The following is a 22049-nucleotide window of genomic DNA, read 5'->3' on the forward strand; positions in this document are numbered from 1 at the left end:
TCAACATCTCTTCGAACCAGCCAACAACAGCCAACATCATCAGCATGGAGGACGTCTACCAACACTTTGGACGGCACAGTCTTTGGGACAAGCACGATGTCTTCAAGTCCCCCACTTTTGATGTGACTGAAATATGGGTCGACTCGGAGGGCAAAAATAAAAGCCTTATTCAAAATCGAACGATCTCTTCGCCTGACGTCGACAACTGGCTCGACGAACCTTTTTGTCAGTCGCTCCCCTCCCTTTCCGGGACAGGCACCCGGGCGGTCCGCATCGTGTGGGTTGGTCAAGATGTGGTGGTGGGAGGGGGTCGTTCTGGCCCATCAACCAGAATTCTGGATCAGCTGGCGGAGAGGTGGGGACTGCGGTCTGCAATGGACTATGCTCGCAGCTCCTTTGCTGGTGTCTCCGCATGCCCCGGCCGGGATAACTCCACCGTCTTCACCGTCACCTATCACCCAAAGTTGGCAGTCTCATGGTCCTACAACATCACCACCATCGGAGCCCCTCGAACTCATGCCGTCATCTTTGCTGAGGGGGAAGAGAGGGCCGAGTTGTCCCGTATTCTCAAGTCAACCTGGGGGCCGGCACTGGCCACCGATGCCATGTTCCCGGCTCTTATTTGCAGCTTACTACTGGCCCACGAGCTAGACAGCACCTTGGACGATATCAAAAAGGTGGTTCGTGAGGTGGAGGCTCGTACGGGACACCACAGATTCACTAGTCGAAGAGAAACACAGCCTGCGGCGGGGGAACTCGGTCAGCTGTCAGCTCAGATGAGCGGGTGCGCTGCCAAGCTGGCAAATGGTGCTCGCAAGCTGAAGCTTGTCGAGGAAATCAACCATCTCATCAGTCACCACTCTTCCTCTTCTCCGCTACCTGCAGCAACGCAACGTAATCAGACGCAACCGCCGAATGCGGCCTCTTATCGCTTCTATCAAACCCTGCCTTTCCAAACGGAGACGGCACAACAGCCGGCTGGCGCGCCAACAGCATGGGTTTCCCTGCTCTCCCACCGTGCCACCATGCAGCAGACTGAGTTGACGTACACACAATCCCGCATCGACATCCAGATCCGGGCCCTCTTCCACCTGATTGCACAGCAAGACAACGCCATCGCTTTCGACACAGCCTCGGCGACTCGGAGCATCGCTGCTTCCAGCCTTCAGGACTCGAGCAGCATGAAGATGTTGGCTTTGGTAGCTATGTTCTTCCTGCCTGGTAGCTTCATCGCGGCACTATTCAGCACCCCGCTTTTCAAGTGGGATGAAGCGGCAGCGGCAGAGTCAGGGTCTACCATGAGGGTGGGGACAAGACCACAGTTTGCGCTCTTTTGGGCCGTTACTGTTCCCATCACGGTTGCGGTATTCATCATGTACGGGGTATGGATGTGGGTGGTCAAGAAGAAAGACAAGAGGAGAAGGAAGAAGGGTCTGCAGGTACTTGTGTGAGTGGCTAACTGCCGGTGGTGGGTTGTTGTCCCGGGTGCCAGGTGCCGGAGAAACCGACATGCATGGTGATATTCCCACGTGGGCATCGGGGATAAGGTGCAGCCAGGGTGTGTACATCTGCATAACTTGGACTGCGTAAGCGGGGACCACTTGGAGTAGGGCGAGCGAGTATGGAGACAAGCTGCATGAGACGGCGGGACAGGCTGAAAATATTTACAATCGCGGTGGACACGGTGCGGGGACATCCTATATCTGCATATAGCGGTGAAGAAGAAGAGTGTGCAGAGACTGAGGAACATAATCATATCATGTTTGCAACGTTTTGTGACTTCTCTCTGCAGCAGATGGACCACGTTATTTTAGTTCGCTTAGGACATATAGAGAAACTAACTGATGATGCATGTTTGCGGTATCAATCAGCAGGGAGATTTGACATGCACAGGCAATGCCGGGGGTGCCATTGATACAACGGTGAACCAAATTGAAGAGTTGCATCAATGTACACTGCCACGCGATGTTTCTTTCCAGATTCGAGGGCGACTGCATGATGCCACGAGCCATGTTACCATGCATCATGGTCTAGATGTGCATGTCCCCTCCTCATCACCCAAATCTATAGACACACTATTCTTTCTAGCTCTGCGGATGGTCGATAGTCACCGAACAAGCCGGATCGCCAGGTACCCAGGCTAACAAGACAAAAAGAAACTCCTCGGTTCCCGGCCCGCAGGGTTGCAATCCCACCCTTGGCGGTGTCCCTAGCCCATAAGGGGGTTAGTCGATACCAGCACCCCCCGGTTGCCATGCCGAATCCGAGGGGATTCCCGAGTGTTTGACTTGCATTAGACTCGCTCGTATTGCCGGTTCGGGATGTTCCCGGTGGAGCCCCTCCATGGCGTTTTGCAGAAGCCCCTCAGAAGAATCGCGAGTTGGAGTTGTTTCTGGCTGGGGGTGGACGCTTCAACCTTTCCAGCGGCAGCTTGCTTTGCCACTCCCTGCTCGGTGAGGGGAGAATGAGGGGGTACATGCACAGAGGAGGCAATGATTGGGGGAGATGGAAAATGTACTATTTATGACGGTGCCTCCCAACCAACAACAATCCCGTCGATTCTTCTCTGTACCTCTTTTTCGCCCTTCATCAAAAAGAGTCAACCGCAGTTAAGATGGTCCACCTTCCTTCTGTTGGGCTGGCCGTTGCTGCCGCCTCTGGCCTTCTCCAGACCGTTACTGCCGCCCCTCAGGTCTCGACCGACAGCACCTCCACCGCGTCGACCACGTCCTTCCTCGGCGGTCTCTTTGACTTCTTGGACGTTGCCAACCTCACCGTCACCCACCACAACGGCAAGCTCTATGGCTGCAAGTGCTCGCCCGGTCAGCTCTGCTGGCCTCAGCAATGGAAGTGGAATCAGTTGAATACCACCGTGGGTGGCAACTTGAAACTTCACATACCCCCTGCTGCGTCGTGCTATAACACCTTCACCGGTCCCTTGGGCACTGTCAACACCTACGATGCTGCCGCCTGCGCTGACGTGCATGCCAACTGGGAGGATGAGATGTGGACGTGAGTTGTGGCCTTTTTGAGCCAAAGCCTGACCGTGACTGACATTGGATGATATTAGTGTTGAGAAGCCGGGTGCCGCCCTCTGGACATACTTCACCAACGAGACCTGCCGGCCCACTCTCAATCCCACCGACAGCTGCACGCTGGGCTACTATGGCGTTTATGTCATCTCTGCCACCACCCGCAACCACATCAAGGCCGGCATTGACTTTGCTCGCCGCAACAACATCCGCCTAGTCATCCGCAACACCGGCCACGACTTTATCGGCCGCAGCACCGGTGCCGGTTCCCTCATCATCAACACCCACAGCTTCCAGGATGTCAACTGGATTTCGTCGTATGCCGGACCCGGCTCGTACTCTGGTCCTGCCGTGACCATTGCTGCCGGTGTCCAGGGCCGCTCCATCTTGGAGCAGGGCCATGCTCAGGTTCCTCCCAAGGTGATTGTTACTGGCGAATGCCCAACCGTTGGTGTTGCTGGTGGCTTCATCCAGGGCGGTGGCCACGGTCCCTGGACTACGCTCAAGGGTCTTTCTGCCGACAATGTTCTCGCCTTTGAGGCCATCACAGCGTCTGGCCACTTTGTCACTGCCAACGAGGCCCAAAACTCTGATCTTTTCTGGGCTCTCAAGGGCGGTGGTCCTTCAGCTTTTGCCGTCATCCTGTCCGTCACCATGAAGACGTTCGACGATGTCTCGTCTGCCGGTGCCACCTTCTATGTCAACAACACCCACATTGGTTTTGACAATGACGCTTACTGGAACGCCACCAGCATCTTCCACAAGTGGTCCAATCACTTCGTCGACAATGGGCTCTATGTCTACTATGAGCTCTTCCCCTTCACCCTCCGCGCTCAGCCTTTTGTCGCCATTGGAAAGACGGTCGCCGAGCTCAATGCCATTGTTGCCCCCATGCTTGCTGAGCTCACCGCCAACGGGATTTCCTATGAGTGGAACCCCAAGTCCTTCCCGACCTTCTTCGACCTCTATGTCGATCTTTTCGAGGCCGAGGCTGCCGGTGGTTCTGCCCTGACGGGTGGCTGGTTGTTTGATCACAATGACGTTGCCACCAACAACGACGGCATCATTGAGGCTTTCAAGACGGTCTTCTCGCCCCGCCCCGACATCTTCTCCTTCATTGTCGGTCACTTGTTCAACCCCGGCTACGGCGCTCCTGTCAGCAACAGCGCCACCCACCCTTCGTGGCGCAATGCCACCGACTTTGTCATCACTGTCCTGCCCGTCCCTCTGGGTGCCAGCAAGGCGGTCAAGGCCGACTACCAGAACGTCTTGACCAACACCATTGATCAGGCGCTCCGCGACGCCTCGGGCTCTGGGGCCACCTATGTCAACGAGGCTGACCCTTACCAACCCAACTGGCAGGGCCACTTCTGGGGCTCTGAGTACCCCCGCCTCAAGCAGATCCGCAAAAAGTGGGATCCCTTGGGAGTGTTTTACTCAATTGCCACCCCCGGCACCGAGGACTGGGAGGTTATCCAAGACACCAGACTCTGCAAGAAGCTTTAAGAGACGCTTGTTGTGAGCCTGGGAGGAGAGAATTGTAAATAACTTACTTTAATGACGACGACGGTGTATATAATGCGAGTATATGACTGCATGAATCCATAATGTTGAACCTTCGAACAATCTTTTTTTCAATTGTATTGTGAAACTGAAAATCAGTGTTGTGAAATGTCTGGCATGTAATTGGCCCTCGTCCAGCAGACATGTGGGGTGGCGATATCGGCTGCAGGTTCGGATTCGAGGTTGAAAAGTCAACAAACCCCATCGGCAAGTTGGTTTTCCCACTTGAAAAAAACTGCCAGAGCCTCATCCATCCATACCAGCCGAGTCAGCTGAAATAACCTGCGCTGCGCATTCACTCCACCGTCATCGTCTCTGGCCTCCACATGCTATCCACAGTTTCCCGCCGCTAGGGATCCGCACTACCCATCCGCCGATAACGAGGACGCTCCACAGGGAAACAAAGCAGGGGAACCTTTCACCGCAACCAAACAACTCCTAGGTTGGGCTTCGCGCCATGTCCATGTCCCTGGCACCCACCTTCCCGTCCCGCGTGTTTCTTTGAGATTGTGACTTTGCGGCTCTCAGAGCCTCAATTTGACGAGTCTTGCCAAGGAACGCCACCGGCACCAGCAGCGGCACCAAAACCCCCCATGGACCGCTCTGAGGTTGGCTGCCAAACAACCCTGCCAAACGGGTGCACCATGGCTGAAGCAGCTGATGAGAGAACCCCCCTACTGTCGTCCACCAGCGTCTCTCACACCACTGTTTCTCACTCGGGTGCTTCCCCTGACGGCCCTGGTATTCCCAGAGACCACCAAGGCGAAGACGATGATGATGTCATCCAGCCCAAAAAAGATCGCAGGCGGTTGAAAAAGATCTGGACCTCACTCAAACCTTCGACCGAGAGTCAGATTCTTCTTGCTGGCTTTCTCATCACCCTGTCTTTCAGCTTCACCCAAGTCCCGTGAGTGCCCCAGCTCTGATGATCAAGTTCCCGGTGAAGCTAAGTGAGTGGGCGAAATCACGTTGGCAGAATCCTCTATGCCTTCCACCTCATGCAATGCGATCACTACTACTCCACTCACCCACCCTACACCGGCCCCGGTGACCGCTGCAACATAGACGAGATCGCCGCCGGCATGGCCACGCAGTTTTCCATCTTGGGAATGTCTACCACGTTCTGCGGAACCATCAACTTGTTTGTTGCTGGCTGGACAGCCAAAAAAATTGGCCCAAAGTATGCCTTGATGATTCAGACCCTGGTCCCTGGCATACGAGTGTCGACGCAGATTCTGGGGCTCATGGCTGGAGGAGCAAAGGGAATGTTGATGATCCAGTGCACGCAGATTATCACGGTCATTGGCGGACCTGCTGGGTATCTGTTGATTGTAAACATCATCGCTGGCGAAGTGGTGCCCCCACTGAGAAGGACAGCCGTGTTTGGCATGCTGCAGGGCTGTATCATGCTTGGCCAAGGCCTGGGTTACTTGAGCGAGTTACCTTTACTCAGTTGTATTCTCCATGACGCTAACTGTGTGACTTAGCCGGCGGCATGATGGGTGATATTTGGGGCATCAGCCGGCCTTTCGAAGTAGCCTTTTGCGCGTTTCTTTTGTCAACGCTTTATGTGGCTATGGTGGTGCCATACATTGATGCAAGCACCATCAGCAGTGCAAAGAAAGCTCGAGGCCAGGGCATCTCCCAGTTGTTTACACCCCTGAGAGTGTTGCTGCCACAGCGAATCTTGTCTCGGAACGGGACCGTGACGAAACATTACGGACTGATGGTTCTTTGCGCCGGCATCTTTCTCGGTGTGGTATGCCTGCTCCCGTCTCCTTCTGTGGGTGTTTCTAAGACTGACAAAACGACAACAGCTGGCAACAGGATATGCGCCGCTGCTTATGCAGCTCTATGCCACAGCCAAGTTTGACTTCAAACAGACCGAGAATGGCTGGTTGACGTCAGGTTTTGCCTTTATGCGCGGTATGTTTTTAATATTTGCTTTCCCCCGCATCATCAACAGGGGACGATGTTGGTACATGACACGGCATCCAGAGGCGCAACAGCACCATGACCACGGCAATGGCCATGAAGAAACGGCTCACCTGGCAACCAACCCAGAAGAGTTTGAAGCACCTATCGGATCTTTTGCCGAGCAAGAGCCAGTGGACGCGGAGCCGGTCAAGGAGGATGAGGGGACCGAATTCGACCTGTATTTCTTGCGAATCAGCCTTGTGGTGGATGGGGTACTGACTATGTGCACGGCCTTTGCAACCGAGAGGTGGCATATATTTCTTGCTGCGTTTCTGCTCCCGCTGGCATCTGGGTCAGCACCGGCGGCCAAGGGAGTCATGACTGAAATGTGCTCCCCATCTCAACGTGCGGACGCACTAAACGCACTGGGTCTGGTGGAAAACATTGCTCGGCTGTCAACACAGGGCTTGTTCGGCTTTGTATTTGCGGCTCTGGCTGAGGTCGGGAAGCCGCATCTTACCTTTTTTGTCAATGCTGTGAGTGTGCCAAAAGTGATCAAGACTGTTGTGGCCCAAGAGCTGATGTGACATAGGCGATTGCCATTCTCGCGTACGGCATGCTGCTGTTTTCCCGCTTCCCTCCAGAGGGGAGCAAGATCGTCGAAGATGATGCGGATGAAGATGAAAGCTCATAGGGCTGATGAGGGGTACTCCGCAGAATGGGGGAGGGTGGGGCAATGCGTCGTCCTCACCTAGTTTTCGTCCTCATGTGGAGCTATCCATTGTGTGCCTGCAGCTTCCAACCAGCAGCCAACAATTGATCTTCAATTCAAAGAAGTTCTTCGGCGGTGAGTCAAGTCGGTGCTGCCAGAAGCTGTCCTCGCTGTCTTTTTCTTTATCAACACTTCAGTCTTTCCCACTCTTTCACCATCTCGTCGTCGACCAACAGTCATTCCATCACAACAATCGAAATGGCAGACCAGAGCAACAATAAGCAGCAAGACGAGACCTGGTTTCTCAAGTCCCAGTGTCCAGTTCTCCTCCCCCAGCTTGACGCCCTGTGGCTGTCACAGGAGGATTTTTCCACCTATCTCGAACAGACGCTTCAGCGCAACACCAAACCCGACGTCAAGGTCGAAAACAAGAAGAGCTATGCAGCTGCCGCGGCTCAGCCAACAACAAACGCCTTTATGGATGGCCTTCTAGCCCATATTACCAGCGTCAATGACTTTCACCTGAGCGACGACAAAATGCTTACCGAGAATGGCGATGTCACCTTCCGGTCTTCAAACAGTGTTCTTGTCGATCTGTTCACCGAGCTCGAGGAAGTCATTGATAGCAATCGTCTCGACAGCATTCTCACCGCTGCCTGGGCTGAGGACCCCCTCGCCACCCTCAAGATCATCTTCAACGCCCGGTCGATACATCTCGGCAAGAGCTCGCGCATCTCCTTTTACCGGTGCGCCGGATGGCTGGCTGAGCACCACCCCCTCACCTTGATCAGCAACATCCACTTGCTCAGCAGCCCCGTGATTCCAAAGCCGACGTCGGCCAAGAAGCAAGAGAGCGAAGCGTTCGAAGAGGATCTCGTCATGGTGGAAGCCGAAACGACAGGAGAGGACGCCCCCGGCCTTGATGTCGTCACCGGCATGTCTCATGGCTATTGGAAGGATCTTTTGAACCTCCTCGCTCTTGCCGCCAACGGAAAGCTCAACGTCCTCGCCAGTCCCCGCGACGTTCTCAATATCCAGTGCGAAACGAAACCATCGGTGCGATACGACCAGGAAATGGCCAAAGAACAGCGCGCCAAAACCCGCGATGCCCGCCACCATCAAGCCTGTACACTCTTGCAATCGGATGCCATGTACCGCGCACTTCACTTGACTGTCTCGCGTCTCTTTGCCGAGCAGCTCAAGAAGGACATCGCCCTCCTGAGAGACGGCGACAACAAGGCCAAGAAGCAAATCTCGCTCTGCAGCAAGTGGGCTCCGTCAACAGACCGCTTTCATGACAAGCACACGTTTGTCGTCTCGACCATCGCTGAGCTGATGTATCCTGCACCCATGTTTAGCTCTGACATTGCGGGCAATCGTGAGCTGTACCTTCGTCATGCACGTGAGGCCTATCGAAAGGATATCTCCGCCCTCCGCAAGCACTTGGACATTGTCGAACGCAAGCTGTCGGCCAAAACCCTCGACAAGATAAAGTACGACCGCGTCCCGTCTGTGGCCATGAACAATTACACCCCAATATTTGCAGCCAAGGACGAGACTCGATTCATGAAGTACCTCGACGACGTTTCAACTGGCAAGACCCAGATCAGTGGTGCCACCCTCCTTCCCAGCACTCTCATCAAGGCCGCACGTGAGGCATCAGACCGTTCAACATACTCATTCGGCTCGCAAACGAAGAAGAAGCGGACGCTCAAGGAAATGAAGGCTGATGTCGTGGGTGCTGCCACCTCCAAGGTGATTGACGGCCAGTGGAAGACACTTGTCCAGCGCATCAAAGACTCTGGCACTCTGGAATCCTGCATCGCCGTGTGCGATGTTTCTGGGAGCATGAGCAGTCCTGTCTTCCAAGATGGCACCACCCCCATGGACAGTTCCATTGGCCTTTCGCTCTTGGTGGCTGAAGTCACCAAGCCTCCGTTTGGTGGAGCTTTCATCACCTTCTCCACAGATCCCAAAGTTGAGAAGGTTGACCTCAGTGAGGGTCTGGGTGAGAAATACAACAAGATGGTAAGGGCGGACTGGGGCGCCAGCACAGACTTCTGTGCCGTCTTCAGCCGTCTGATCCTGCCCATGGCCATCAAGAATGCTGTCAAGCCTGAGGACATGGTCAAGCGAGTGTTTGTCTTTAGCGACATGCACTTCAACTCGGCTCAGTACGGTGCCGGTCAGTGGTCTTCGAGCTTCGAGCGGATTCAACAGGATTTCAAGGATGCGGGCTATGAGATGCCCGAGCTGGTGTTTTGGAACCTGGCCGGGGGTCGAGGTGGATATTCCGGCTCATATGACATCGCCCCCAAGCCCGTGGCCGCTGATCAAGTTGGCACAGCTCTTGTCAGCGGGTACTCTCAGGGTATGCTCAAGGTTTTCCTAGGTGGTGCTGGGTTTGACGAAATCAAGGAAGAGGATGAGGAGATGGCCGTGGTTGTGACCAAGGACGGGGAGGAGGTCACGGTAGAGCCAGAGGCGAAGCGTAGGAAAGATCCATACGACCAGGTCAAGCAGGCCATTTCCCACAAGGCGTACGGCGGGTTGGTTGTGTTGGATTAGGCGGCCTTTGGGGGGTTTCGTTTTGTAGAATGGTTTGAAGAACAACAATGTTGCAAAGTAACTAGCAAGCATCGTTCTATTGTAAACAAAAGTTCCGACTGTCATTCATCCGTAACACCCGGAACTCTCTTAGTTTCATCCCAGGACTGTTGGTGGCTCATGCCCTCTCTGGTGTCTCGCAACAGTCGATAGTGGCGCTGCCTAGCACCAGTACCTTGGTTAAGGTACCCTTTGTCCCTGTTGACGTCTAACAGCGAAAGCGCCGAGACGCTGCCGACAATCTTTCCTATTGCCGGCGTCGCATTCAACTTGGCAAGTCGGGTAAAGCGGATGATGGCAGGTTCCCGCGATATCATTAATTGCCCCCACCGATTTATTGTAGATGAATTGGAGACCAATGCGGGGTTGTCTTATACCTCAGGGGTATTTCGAGGTGACGTAGATGCGAGACAGGAGCATATAAAGAGTTGGAGAAAGTCTTTTATCTGAGACGCTGGGGCATTGTCCGACCACACAAGATTGATAGACACCATCATGAAGCTCTCCCTCTTCACCGCGCTCGTTCCGTTGCTGCCTTCCATCTCGGCCATACCTGCTTCGTCTCACCTGTCACCAAGACAGCAAAGGTGCATAGGAGATAGCGAACCTGGCCTGTGGGTGGTGGAGAATCTCGAGGTGGAATATACTGGCGACGAAGTGCTCCAGCGTGGCAACGCCACGTTCACGCTCACCAACACCAACACTGAAGTTACCGACACCCTGCGTTGCTCCCTACGAGCCAACTACATTTGTGAATTTTATGGGATCCCGTCTGATCCGAACCTCGATATCTGGTTGCAGCTCAACCTGAACGTTGCAAGCTTCACCCTGAACAAGACCCTTCCTGATTGCCTAGGGCCTGAGTGGGGGTATGTCTTGACCAATGATTGGGGGCGCACAAGACACGAATGCTAACATCAGAGCAGCGACGCTTGGATTGTAGGACAAACCGAACTGTACCTTGAATGCCCACAGGAGTGGACCGACAAGATGGTCTGCCAAGACGATGGGATCAAGGGTGTCGCAGACGGAGATGTGGTGCTGCCCGAAGGCTGGCCGAACGGTCAAGAGGATGAGAAGAGAGAAGTGGCTGCCGAGAACAGACAGGACGGGGTTGATCAGGTTGTTCGCAAACAAATTTCTGGAGGAGGAAGCCAGGCCGAGCATGCACAGCCCCATCAGCAGACGGAGCGCAGAAAGACCAGACCTGTTCAGCCCGTCGGTGAAGAGGAGGCTGAGGCTTAGACTTGCGATGCCAGAAGACTGCGATGCTGTCAGGCAGAGGGTTGATACCTACCTTAAGTCACTTTGAATGAGAAGTTCATGCGCATTGCATTTGATGACAACTGATGAATTCCACTCAAGCATTTGCTCAATAAGTGTGTAGATGACAGAACCTCCGATTATGAGAGAAGGACGCTTATAACTGCCCTGCAGCTGGATAAATTCTAGACAGGAAACTGGAAAACGGATTGCTTGTGAAGAGGTAGGCTGTGCCACACACGTCAACCTGACAAGTCAGGCCTGGATGCGTCTCGACTTCTTGGCCAGACCAATAGTTCCTTCTTGGCACCTAAAGGGACAGGAATGGCGTCGTCAATAGACCTGGCGGCACACCAGACATTGGCTGTTTATCAATATGTGGCGTTGACAAGATGGAAAATGTCTGAGGCGGAGCAGATTGCACAACCAGACTCAAGAGGATATTAAGCTGATGCTTTTCGCTCATCACAGGTCGAAGTCGGCCCATGACAGTCTGGTCCTAACACAGATCGCGCTCTGGCCAAGAGAAGGGAATCTAGCTAGTCTGACACCATGTTTCCAGGCGAATCGTTTCTTCTCCTCTGCTCTTTATCTCTGGCTTTCGCTGGGGTAACTGAGTCCTCCCAACAGCGAGGGTATGTGTCCAAAACCTGTTTAGCAAGTGTTTCAAAACAAGAACTAGGTAACTAACCGGCAAATAGGAGCCTCGAGAGACGCCTCTTCCCTGTGAGAACCTACACAACAAATCCCCAAATACCGCGCCCTCTCAGTTTGTCACTTTTGAGACCTCTTACCCCCACAGTTGAGCAGTACCCATCAAGGACAATTTTTATCAAGAATAATCTCGAGCTTTGGAGTCTTTTTACATGCCAACTAGAGTCTACTCTTAAAACGTATGTCATGGGGGAGCCCAATTACTGCTTGTCAAAATTTCAAGTAGTTGTACCACGTTCAACTCCCGAAGAGATTGAGCTCGTTGAATACTTCGACTACAGATACACTCCAGCCATCGATAACCTCATACAAAAGGGTCTCTTTCCAAAGCCACTTTCACCCTACCTAAAGCAAGGCCCACTAGCACTCCTGGCCGTACTATCTCTCCCCAAAGACGATCTTTTTAGAATCGGGTACCTGATAGCGAACGACACGGACACGTGCAAGAATATGGAATGTCAGAATGGCCTGTTCAATCCACTGACTTCAACCTCGCTGAGACCCATCCCGACGCCCATGAAGCAGCACATCAGCAGGATCGATGCCTGGAGCAGAAGTAAAGCAACCGCAACCGCAACAAGCACGAAACAGACCTCGGTAGCTGTCAGCGCTCAACCTACGCGTGCACCCACACCTATCATCATAACTACTAGCTCAACCGTCGTCACCACCAACCTCCAGGGCTACACAACTCTCAACCGCGTAACGAAAACAGGAACCCAAACTATAACCCCTTCATCACCAACACCCACCCCAGACCCAGTCAGTACATACATACTGCAAGAACAAGACAAAGCGGACATCGTCGAGGCATTCTCCTCCGCCATGCCACGTCTCTTTGATCGACTTCTAGCACCAATTCCTTCCGTAACGGCGACAATGAAAACAAAAGAGATTCCAGCTTCGAAGTTGGAAAGAAAAATAGTAGTGACGTCGATACCCGGGCCTTGGATCGGGGGGGGCAACATTACTGTGTGGTTTTATGAGGCTAATTTGACTTCTGTTGGTGATAAGGAAGAGAAGGGAAATGGGACGGCAGGGAATTTGGCCGGGCAAGATGTGTGGGGTTGGTTAGTGGTAGTGATTGGGATGATGGTCTTGCTTTGACATGGAGGGGACGGTCCACATCCAATTTCTTCTTCACCGGCAAAGTAGGTAGTTATACTAAGGTAGGTAGTTAACACTGAATTACAGAGATATCTTTGCTTGAAAAGAGAGTCTTTTCGGGGCTACTTCTCAACGTAAGTCCAATTTATCAATAACTGAAAGATCAGGGAATTTCGTGACCGGCTCTCTCAGGGCTTTTCAGCTCGTCATCATGCCCTGAAATTCAGTATCAGATGCAGCTTTTCTACCCGTTATGCAACCCAGGGTTTCAGTATACCTAAGGTAACGGGCCGACTGAGTCCACCCAGACCGCAGCCTCTTGGGTTACATGAATCCACCATGATGGATTCTCGAAACACAATACCCAAGGTAGGTACGGTATCGGGGCAAGTGTTCTAGATATCAGATTTTTCAATTAGGTACCTACTCGGAAATGTTAAACGAATGACGTAGTTACTTTATTGCTGGGTTGTATGGAACGTATCAGGTAAAACCTGTCAAGAGTCTAAAGATGTGGTTCTCGCTGTTCAATGAAGCCATGGCGCCACGTCATAGTCAAACTACGGAGATAATGATGATTGAAATATGCCTTTTAGATAATTCAAGCGACGTGTTCGGTACCTACCTTATCTAAGGAGCTCATGATACCAGCCTAGGTGGCCAGCTCGAGTCGACTTGCCAACTAGACCTATTGGCGGAAACCCCTCACCCTCCAAACCTCTTCAAGCCATGGTGATCCTTTCCATTTGCTTCGGAGAGCCGACTGAAATAACCCCAAGTGAAAATTGGGCGGGAACACAGACTGAACTCACTGTTGATGTAGGCTACCATGCCGAAGCCCAATCCTACTTTTATCTAACGAGCCTAGGTAAGTATAGGTATACCAGAGAAAGACAACGCTGTGCCATGCCCCGGATCAAGGACACTAGAACCACCAGGCAAAGCCTGCTTCACTACCGACCCTCTCGGGCGCTTCTTGGCCCAATGGCAACGAGGATCAACGGCCTTTTGTCGGTGCCATGACGGTGCATGGTCAACCTTAGCATGACGTGCAGCTTGCACGTGTTGACAATTCCCAGCCAGATTCGGTCCGTTTGACTGCGGGCATGCTCCCCAGACCAGCAACTCCGGCCGCAGACTGCAGTGCAATGGCCCGGCACTACTAACCGAGGTGCGCCGTGCCAAGTGCCCTTCTCCACAGACGGGGTTTGTTGTGGTCGCGGGGCCCCGGATTGTGGCGCCCACGGGAGTGATCTGGTGTAACGGTGAAAAGGCGTTGACGATCCTGGGGAAATTCGCCCTGGAAGACGCACTGAAACGCAACATCGCAAGGCTTTCGCGAGCCAGGTGGTGGCCTACCTCGGCAGCATAGTTTTTTTTTGAAGGGCCGAGCAGACGCCGACAATGTCACCTCCAAAGATGAAGGCTTGGTAGGTTGCCGTGGTCGTCGCCATCAAGCAAAAATCTACCTATTTAGGTCCCGGACCCTCGCTGCCATGATGCTCCAAAACACCACCAGCCAGCCTCATCGCCTCCGAAGAGCCCATCCAGTAACGACTAGCCAAAATGAAGCTGTCATCGACCTTTTCCGTCCTCACGGTGGCCACTTTGGTTCACGGCCATGGTTACCTGACCATCCCGTCCAGTCGGACACGTCTTGGCTCCGAGGTAAGAGCTGCAAGCTGCGAGTTTACTGGAACCTCAGTACTGACACATGAACCCAACAGGCTGGCCTTGACTCCTGCCCCGAGTGCTCCATTCTCGAGCCTGTCTCGGCCTGGCCCGATCTTGACGTTGCTCCTGTTGGCCGCAGTGGACCCTGTGGTTACAACGCCCGCGTGAGCATCGACTACAACCAGCCTCGCGCTGGGCTGTGGGGCAACTCTCCCGTCGCCCGCTACTCTCCTGGCCAGACCATCGACGTTCAGTGGTGCGTCGACAACAATGGTGACCACGGTGGCATGTTCGCCTACCGTATCTGCCAGGATCAGGCGCTCGTCAAGAAGTTCCTCACACCTGGCTATCTCCCCACCGACGAGGAGAAGCAGGCCGCCGAGGACTGCTTTGAGAGGGGCACCCTTCCCTGCACCGACGTCTCGGGCCAGAACTGCGGCTTCAGCCCTGACTGCTCCCCCGGTCAGCCGTGTTGGCGCAACGACTGGTTCACCTGCAATGCTTTCAATGCCGGTGACCGTCGCGCCTGTCAGGGCGTTGACAATGCTCCCCGCGGGTCTTGCTACACCTCGATTGCCGGAGGTTTCCCCGTCACCAAGAAGATCAAGCTCCCCAACATCAACGTCGGTCACACCCTCCTGAGCTTTAAGTGGAACTCGTTCCAGACCGGTCAGATCTACCTGTCCTGCGCAGATATTGCCATCGGCGAGGGCAGCGGCACCGTCGACCCGCCTGCTTCGACCACCTTCTCGACTGTCGTCACCCCCGGTGCCTCGTGTGCTGCCGCCCCGTCGGTGCCTGTCGTCTTCAACGAGAAGGCCACCACTGCCTATGGCCAGAACATCAAGGTTGTTGGCTCCATCGCCGCGCTCGGCAGTTGGAACCCGGCCAACGCTATACCCCTCTCTGCTGCCGGTTACACCAACTCCAACCCCGTCTGGTCCACCACCCTCAACCTGGCTCCTGGCACTTCCTTCACCTACAAGTTCATCAGGGTGGACAGCAACGGCGCTGTGACCTGGGAGAGCGATCCCAACAGGTCCTACACCGTTCCTGCTGCCTGCCAGGGCCAGAGCGTGGCTGTCGATTCCACCTGGCGCTAAATTGTGATTGATGGATGAATGGGAGTCGGGCGGCATCGGGCGTTCGGATTGCATGGGGGAATAAAAGGGGTCACGAAGGAGGTCACATTACATCGGGCAGTGCATCTTTTATCTGTCTCCAACACTTTATACTGTACATATTTGTTCTCTTCTCTTCATGTTCATCATTTCTATGCAAGGTTCGCGATGGAGCTAGGGAATCATGGAGTGGCAACCCGACGTTACATTTCGATCTCCGCCATGTGCACATGCTCTGATGATGATCGCATCCCCGTCTCCATTTCATCACCCCAAGGCTGAATATGGATCCAGATCGTCGGAAGGAAGCTCTCAAAATGGGAGGGCGGCCCATTGCTTTCCGACCCTGCGTGTTCCCGGTGGCGATTGGCGAACAGCATCCAGGCGTGGTCTCGTCGAGCTCCTATGGCACTGATAAACCCGGAAACCGTCCCGGGAAAATCCACGCGTCCATCACCCCGACCTCTCGGGCCGGACAAGAGTGCAGGAAACGGCGTTGCCAAGACGCGCCAAGCACACGAAACCCCTGAAGGGCGGCTCATCGACTTCCGCATCGTGAATATGGCAATCAGCTATGTGCTGGGAACTAAACAAAGATAAATACCATCATGGCCTTGTGCTTTTGGTTCGGCCTCTGGAAGGGGCAAGCTGCTTCATCACAGTCTTCCAGTCACCATTATGGTCCTCGCCAAGTCCTTCGTCCTCAGCTTACTGGCCCTTACCGCTGCCGCCGCCCCCAGCGGCCCAGGTGGAAAGGGTCCTCACAAGGGCAAGACCCCCAAGGGTTTTGTTACCGTGCAAGACGGAAAGTTCAAGCTCGATGGCAAGGACTTTTACTTTGCCGGTAGCAATGCGTACTACTTCCCCTTTAATGGCGTATGTCATCACCATCCATTCCAGTCACGATCAATTAATATATGCTAACAACAACTAGGACCAATCCGATGTCGAAAAGGGGTTGACCGCCGCCAAGAAGGCAGGTCTCACCGTCTTCCGCACCTGGGGATTCAACGACAAGAACAGCACATATATCCCGGGTGGTCTTCCACAGTATGGTGGTGAAGGCGCTGGTCCTTCCGAGGTGGTCTTCCAGTGGTTCCACCCCAACGGCACCTCCACCATCAACGTGGCCGGCTTCGACAAGGTTGTCAAGGCCGCTGACAAGGTCGGAACCAAGCTGTTGGTTGCCCTGACAAACAACTGGGCGGATTACGGAGGCATGGACGTCTACACCGTCAACCTGGGTGGAAAGTATCACGATGATGTATGTACCTTACTCAGAGCTGCCCTTCTTTGCACATGGTGGTGGGATAACTGACAGTGAACAGTTCTACACAGTTCCCAAGATCAAGAACGCCTACAAGCGCTACGTCAGGGAGATGGTCCTTCGCTACAAGGACTCCCCCACCATCTTTGGCTGGGAGCTCGCCAACGAGCCTCGTTGCGGTGCTGACGGCACTCGCAACCTTCCTCGTAGCCCGAACTGCAACCCGGCCGTCATGGGCGCTTGGGTCAAGGAGATGAGCGCCTACATCAAGTCGCTCGATCCCCACCATCTCGTCACCTGGGGCGGAGAGGGTGAATTCAACCTGCCCCAGGGTTCTGATGACTGGGCCTACGCTGGCGGGAACGGCGGTGACTTTGACCATGAGATCGCCATCGACACAATTGACTTTGGTGTGTTCCATTCGTACCCGGACTGGTGGTCAAAGACTGTGGAATGGACACAGCAGTGGATCCGGGACCACGCCGCGGCTGGTCGCAAGGCCAAGAAGCCCGTTGTCCACGAGGAGTACGGCTGGATGACGCCCGAGGCCAGACTCGAGTACCTCGGAAAGACACACAACTCTACCCGTCTGGAGGTAATTGGCAGCTGGCAAAAGATCGAGGTGGAGGAGAAGCTGGCGGGAACCATGTACTGGCAGTTTGGGTACGGTGGTTACTCATATGGGCGCAACCACAATGACGGCTTCACCATTTACTTGGAGGACCCCGAGGCCAAGGAGCTGGTGTATGGTCATGCCAAGGCTATGAACAAGCTCAACAAGAAGAAGGGTGGCAGATAGAGAGGGAGCAGCACACCCCCAACATCTTGATATCGGTTAGCATCCCACATGCATGTATAATAGAAGGTTGTCAGGGAAAATCAAAAGCTTGATTGCGCACTTGATTGACTTGGGGTAATTGTGTGGAGATAAGCATCAGTGCCGACTTGGCAATGTAGGGAGTATAAGGGCCAAGGCGGAAAAAGCCGGTGTCGTGAAGCTTCACCCACTCCTGTTGAGATCTTCTTCAGCCGTGGGATGCAGGGAGGATCTGAATGGGGCCACGAGACGCTGATCGTGAGTCTTGTGCATCAGTTGCCGCTTTAAGAATGGCCGGGTCTTGTGATGGTTTTTCCATGTTATGAGTGCTTACCTTCGAAAGAGAGGTAGGTAGTGACGGAAAACGAATATCTGAAAGTTGTACGACTACATACGAAACCAGATCACCTTTCCACATGATGCCCACGTCAATTTGTCTATCTTTTCATCACAGGCCAAGTCTCAACCCAGGACACGAATACAGAGGTTTGTTTGCATTTTATTCTGGTTTCTACACATCTTTTGAGGCCGCCCCCTTTTGATTCACCTAGACTAGGTAGGTAGGTACAGCTGATGGCTTTCTTCACTTGCATGAAAGTTGAGCTGAGCCTGCTCTGTAACGGGTTGTACAACTATTAGGATCATTATCTGTTGGGCCAGAGCTGACGGAAAATCCCAGCATTCGAACGCATGATCCGATTACTTCGGGAAGGATGGATGACGGACTGAGCTACATTGGGAGTTTTTGGAAGGTTCCAAAGAATGCGAAAGGCACAGTTGTCTCTCGCAACTGGACATCGGACAACTATCCGACATTAGGTAGGTGAAATCATGGTGCCTAGTTCCAAATAACATCAATATAAAATGTTGATGGCTTCAGCTCAGAGAACATGAACCTGACACAAAAGATCTGAGTTTGTTACCACTGGATCCCCCTTAACGTTTGGCGGCTGCACATGGTCGATTCGGCTACACAAGCTAGCCACGAGCCAAGTGTTGATCCTGCTTAAAGCGGCGAGGGGCCGCGTGGGTGGTGCACCCATTTCAATCTGACCGACGGGACACAGGCTCGGAAGAGTCGGGTCTGTTTGCCCATACTCGCCTATAAAGATGTGAGAGCCCGTTGCCTCTGTGTCGAGTGGTTGTTCTCAGCCCAGTTGACCATTCATCTCCTGCGGATATCCACATCGCGTACAATGAAGCTCTCGGCGCCAATTCTATTCTTCTCTTTCTTTGCTGCTGCCTCGGTTGCCCAATACACCGGGCCATGTTCAGTTAACGACTGCGGTGCGAGTCACAGAGTGTGCGCTCGAGGATGGCTCTGTGTCCCCTACCCAAGCTTTGACCCTGCAAAGAGACAAGGTTGTACGTGCAGTACCGCATGAAGTGGGTTCGACCATCAGTTACCTATTAAATGGACCTGTACTGATCTTCTTCCAGACCGAACATCCAAATAAGCTACAGCACGGAATTCTGTAGCAAATGGGATGATGGCCGTTTTTCCTAGGCTGTCTTGCTGGACCAAGCTCAGACTCAACTCTGATTTTGCAAAGGTCCAAGAATTGTTCCGGGGTTACGGGTTGAGCGGGATTGCACATGGGTTCGCTTCATTGGAACAAAAGCCTCGAAGAAGAATAAATACACTTCTGCTTGCCTACCGATGTTTTTTTCGTTTATCGCACTGTTGGTCATATTCGCTCGGTTTCAATAGTGGTACTATGGAACGACATTATCTTGTCCCACCTACCAATCATGGCCTGCAGTGCGTGTTTTTGGAACCGCAGAGCCTCGTTGTATCACGCCGAGGGTTAAGATGAGGTAGGATCGGCACCACCTGTAGATGATATCATCACATGCACCTTGCCACGCCGTCGAACCTTTTTTTTTTGATTTTAAAAGAGAAAAACAACCTTGCCTACCTACCTTGCCAGCTTTGGACTGTGCTATTTGTGTAATCTCGTCCCAACTTTCGAAGCTAAGCTTTTCCAAGGCAAAAACTCCACGACGAATTTGACATGAAATGCAAGCAGCATGGGCTCTGACGGGGAGAAGCCAGCATCTCCAACTCTATCCGACACCGGCAATCATGTATCAGAAGCCATCCCCACCCTCGACCGCCAGGAAGAAAAGCGGCTTCTCTTGAAGCTAGATGCCGTTTTCGTTCCAATCATCATGCTGGTCTATCTTTCTTGCTTCCTTGACCGCACCAATATCGGCAATGTCAAAGTGGCGGGGATGCCGGAGGATATCGGCGCATCTGATGTCGAGTTTTCGACCGCAGTGTCCATCTTTTACGCAACATATGTCGCATTCGAATCACCCTGGGCTATCCTACTCAAGAAACTCACTCCAAGAGTTGTGTTGACAGGCCTCTGCGTGGTCTGGAGCTTGACTACTATTTTCTCTGGTTTCATCACAGATATCGGGGGGCTGTATGCTGCAAGGTTAATACTAGGAGCATGTGAAGGCGGCCTCTTCCCCGGCTTAAATCTGTACCTGACCATGGTTTACAAACGAGAAGAACAAGCTCGCAGGGTCTCGTATCTGTTTGTTTGTGCGGCATTGTCGGGTGCGTTTGGGGGGTTGTTGGCATACGTGCTCCTGAAAATGGACGGCATAGGGGGCTATGCTGGTTGGAGATGGGTCTACATCATAGAAGGCATCTTCAGCATCCTCATAGGCTTGTTGATTTGGTTTGGCTTGCCAAACGATCCCACCAACGCCTACTTCTTGAACGAGAGAGAAAGGGAAATGATGCAGATACGAGCAAAGCAGAGGGCACAGTATATGGGCAGTGAGGAGTTCAGTTGGGAAGAGATCAGAATAGCTTTGAAGGATTTCAAATTGTGGATCAGGTAAAGCCCCTTTTCTATCCCTTACCAACCCCTATTCATCTCTTAAACACAGTTCTAACTTGGCGAAAGCGGAGCCATTCAATTCTGCCAGGACATACTTTTGTACGGTTTTAGCACGTTTCTCCCTTCCATCATCACCAGCATGGGCCATAGCAGCATCGAAGCTCAATACCTCACTATCCCCGTTTACATTCTCGGAGGAGCGTGCTTTTTGACCCTGGCATTTGTTTCCGACCATCTGTGCATCCGAGGCCCGTTCATTGCCTTTGCCAACGTCTTTGGCATCATCGGTTACATTCTCATCATCTGCCCGACAAGTAACGCCGTCAAATTCTTTGGCACGTTTCTGTGCGCAATTGCAGTGTACAGTGGTCCTGGACTCAATCTCACGTGGCTCAATATAAACGTCGCACCCCATTATCGCCGGGCAGCTTCGATTGGATTCCAACAGACCATCGGCAACACAGCTGGCATCGTGGCAGGCCAAATTTACCGGACTTCACCGTATCTCTTGGGTAACATCTTTTCAGTCAGCGCCCTGGGCCTGGCTCAACTACTAATCCTGATTCACTGGTTGTACCTTAGACGGTGCAACTTGCTCAAGAAGCAGATTGCCAGTGGCAAAGTGCAAGACAAGAGAAGGGTAAAGACTGGTGACTGGGAGTTGGACTTTAAATATCATCTCTAGGCATAAGGCGCCCAAATTCTGTCCCTCGAAAGCTTTTGGCAGAAATCTCGGCTATTGCCACACTGGAGAATGATCAAGTGATTGAATAGGCCGCAAATCCGGCCCGTTTGACTCTTCTCGATTTAGCCTGTCCATCCTTCATGTTGTAATCCCTACCAGGATTGCTCCGATGCATACAGGCACTCATCAGAACATCCCAAATTCAGAGAAAACAGACCAACCTTGCAAGAAATCCTACATTTGAATTCCTCACATGCCTAGAACTCTTAAGGAGAGCCACGATGATATACAGACACCCTTTGTTAATAATTCTGGCTCCTACAATACCTCTTACTTTTGCCCAGCCGTCTCCCAACATTCTTGACTGGCTAGACCTCTCATCCACCACCTCCACACCATCAACATGCCGTACTGTACCCTCTGGCCAGGCGATTTTCTTTCCTGATTTCAGGGCCTATCTTGAAGGACAAAACTCCTCAACTGGATACATATCATGCCGGGCACGGCTTCCCTTTGAGTACATGCCGCACGGGTTTGCATTCTCAGTGTTCCACACACTCGTCTCTTGACACCTTACACAAGAAAAAGGCACAGTGCTGAAGGAGATTGGGGTAGAAGTTGCGTATCTTGACGAGCAAGTCAGGAAGATGCAGACTGATGGAAGGGTGATCAAGAATGTGTATGGACAAAGAGCAAGCGGGTACAATGGCAG

General features: G+C 53.0%; 9 protein-coding genes across 9 annotated transcripts; all 9 read left to right on the forward strand.

Annotated features, from left to right (window-relative positions):
- Positions 1-44: 44 nt before the first annotated feature.
- Positions 45-1451, forward strand: QC764_310690 (uncharacterized protein; the record flags this gene model as incomplete). The annotated part of the gene is made up of 1 exon (XM_062946184.1): positions 45-1451. One exon carries the CDS (start codon positions 45-47, stop codon positions 1449-1451), a length of 1407 nt encoding a protein of 468 aa, XP_062802318.1.
- A 912-nt stretch (positions 1452-2363) lies between these two features.
- On the forward strand, positions 2364-4670 carry QC764_310680 (uncharacterized protein). Its single transcript, XM_062946183.1, has 2 exons — positions 2364-3012; positions 3071-4670. The coding sequence occupies exons 1-2, from the start codon at positions 2615-2617 to the stop codon at positions 4536-4538; spliced, it is 1866 nt and encodes a 621-aa protein (XP_062802319.1). The 5' UTR covers positions 2364-2614; the 3' UTR covers positions 4539-4670.
- A 129-nt stretch (positions 4671-4799) lies between these two features.
- Positions 4800-7206, forward strand: QC764_310670 (uncharacterized protein; the record flags this gene model as incomplete). The annotated part of the gene is made up of 5 exons (XM_062946182.1): positions 4800-5502; positions 5572-6020; positions 6083-6354; positions 6413-7048; positions 7105-7206. The coding sequence occupies exons 1-5, from the start codon at positions 5189-5191 to the stop codon at positions 7204-7206; spliced, it is 1773 nt and encodes a 590-aa protein (XP_062802320.1). The 5' UTR covers positions 4800-5188.
- A 276-nt stretch (positions 7207-7482) lies between these two features.
- On the forward strand, positions 7483-9792 carry QC764_310660 (uncharacterized protein; the record flags this gene model as incomplete). The annotated part of the gene is made up of 1 exon (XM_062946180.1): positions 7483-9792. One exon carries the CDS (start codon positions 7483-7485, stop codon positions 9790-9792), a length of 2310 nt encoding a protein of 769 aa, XP_062802321.1.
- Positions 9793-10326: 534 nt separating this feature from the next.
- Positions 10327-11235, forward strand: QC764_310662 (uncharacterized protein; the record flags this gene model as incomplete). Its single annotated transcript, XM_062946181.1, has 2 exons — positions 10327-10700; positions 10758-11235. 2 exons carry the CDS (start codon positions 10327-10329, stop codon positions 11074-11076), a joined length of 693 nt encoding a protein of 230 aa, XP_062802322.1. The 3' UTR covers positions 11077-11235.
- Positions 11236-13799: 2564 nt separating this feature from the next.
- QC764_310650 (uncharacterized protein) lies at positions 13800-15692 on the forward strand (the record flags this gene model as incomplete). The annotated part of the gene is made up of 2 exons (XM_062946179.1): positions 13800-14583; positions 14643-15692. Exons 1-2 carry the CDS (start codon positions 14482-14484, stop codon positions 15690-15692), a joined length of 1152 nt encoding a protein of 383 aa, XP_062802323.1. The 5' UTR covers positions 13800-14481.
- Positions 15693-16388: 696 nt separating this feature from the next.
- On the forward strand, positions 16389-17875 carry QC764_310640 (uncharacterized protein; the record flags this gene model as incomplete). The annotated part of the gene is made up of 3 exons (XM_062946178.1): positions 16389-16586; positions 16645-16974; positions 17039-17875. The coding sequence occupies 3 exons, from the start codon at positions 16389-16391 to the stop codon at positions 17774-17776; spliced, it is 1266 nt and encodes a 421-aa protein (XP_062802324.1). The 3' UTR covers positions 17777-17875.
- Positions 17876-18990: 1115 nt separating this feature from the next.
- On the forward strand, positions 18991-19251 carry QC764_310630 (uncharacterized protein; the record flags this gene model as incomplete). The annotated part of the gene is made up of 2 exons (XM_062946177.1): positions 18991-19159; positions 19235-19251. 2 exons carry the CDS (start codon positions 18991-18993, stop codon positions 19249-19251), a joined length of 186 nt encoding a protein of 61 aa, XP_062802325.1.
- A 574-nt stretch (positions 19252-19825) lies between these two features.
- On the forward strand, positions 19826-21661 carry QC764_310620 (uncharacterized protein; the record flags this gene model as incomplete). Its single annotated transcript, XM_062946176.1, has 2 exons — positions 19826-20649; positions 20719-21661. The coding sequence occupies 2 exons, from the start codon at positions 19826-19828 to the stop codon at positions 21335-21337; spliced, it is 1443 nt and encodes a 480-aa protein (XP_062802326.1). The 3' UTR covers positions 21338-21661.
- Between the last annotated feature and the right edge of the window lie 388 nt (positions 21662-22049).

This window comes from Podospora pseudoanserina, chromosome 3, assembly GCF_035222485.1.
Source record: "Podospora pseudoanserina strain CBS 124.78 chromosome 3, whole genome shotgun sequence".
NCBI classification, from domain to species: domain Eukaryota; kingdom Fungi; phylum Ascomycota; class Sordariomycetes; order Sordariales; family Podosporaceae; genus Podospora; species Podospora pseudoanserina.

Bases quoted from the DNA above. Each gene is read 5' to 3' on its own strand.
- QC764_310680 (XM_062946183.1), top strand. From the start codon at position 2,615: ATGGTCCACCTTCCTTCTGTTGGGCTGGCCGTTGCTGCCGCCTCTGGC. The intron at 3,013-3,070 runs GTGAGTTGTGGC...GGATGATATTAG, and splicing joins TGGGAGGATGAGATGTGGAC to TGTTGAGAAGCCGGGTGCCG.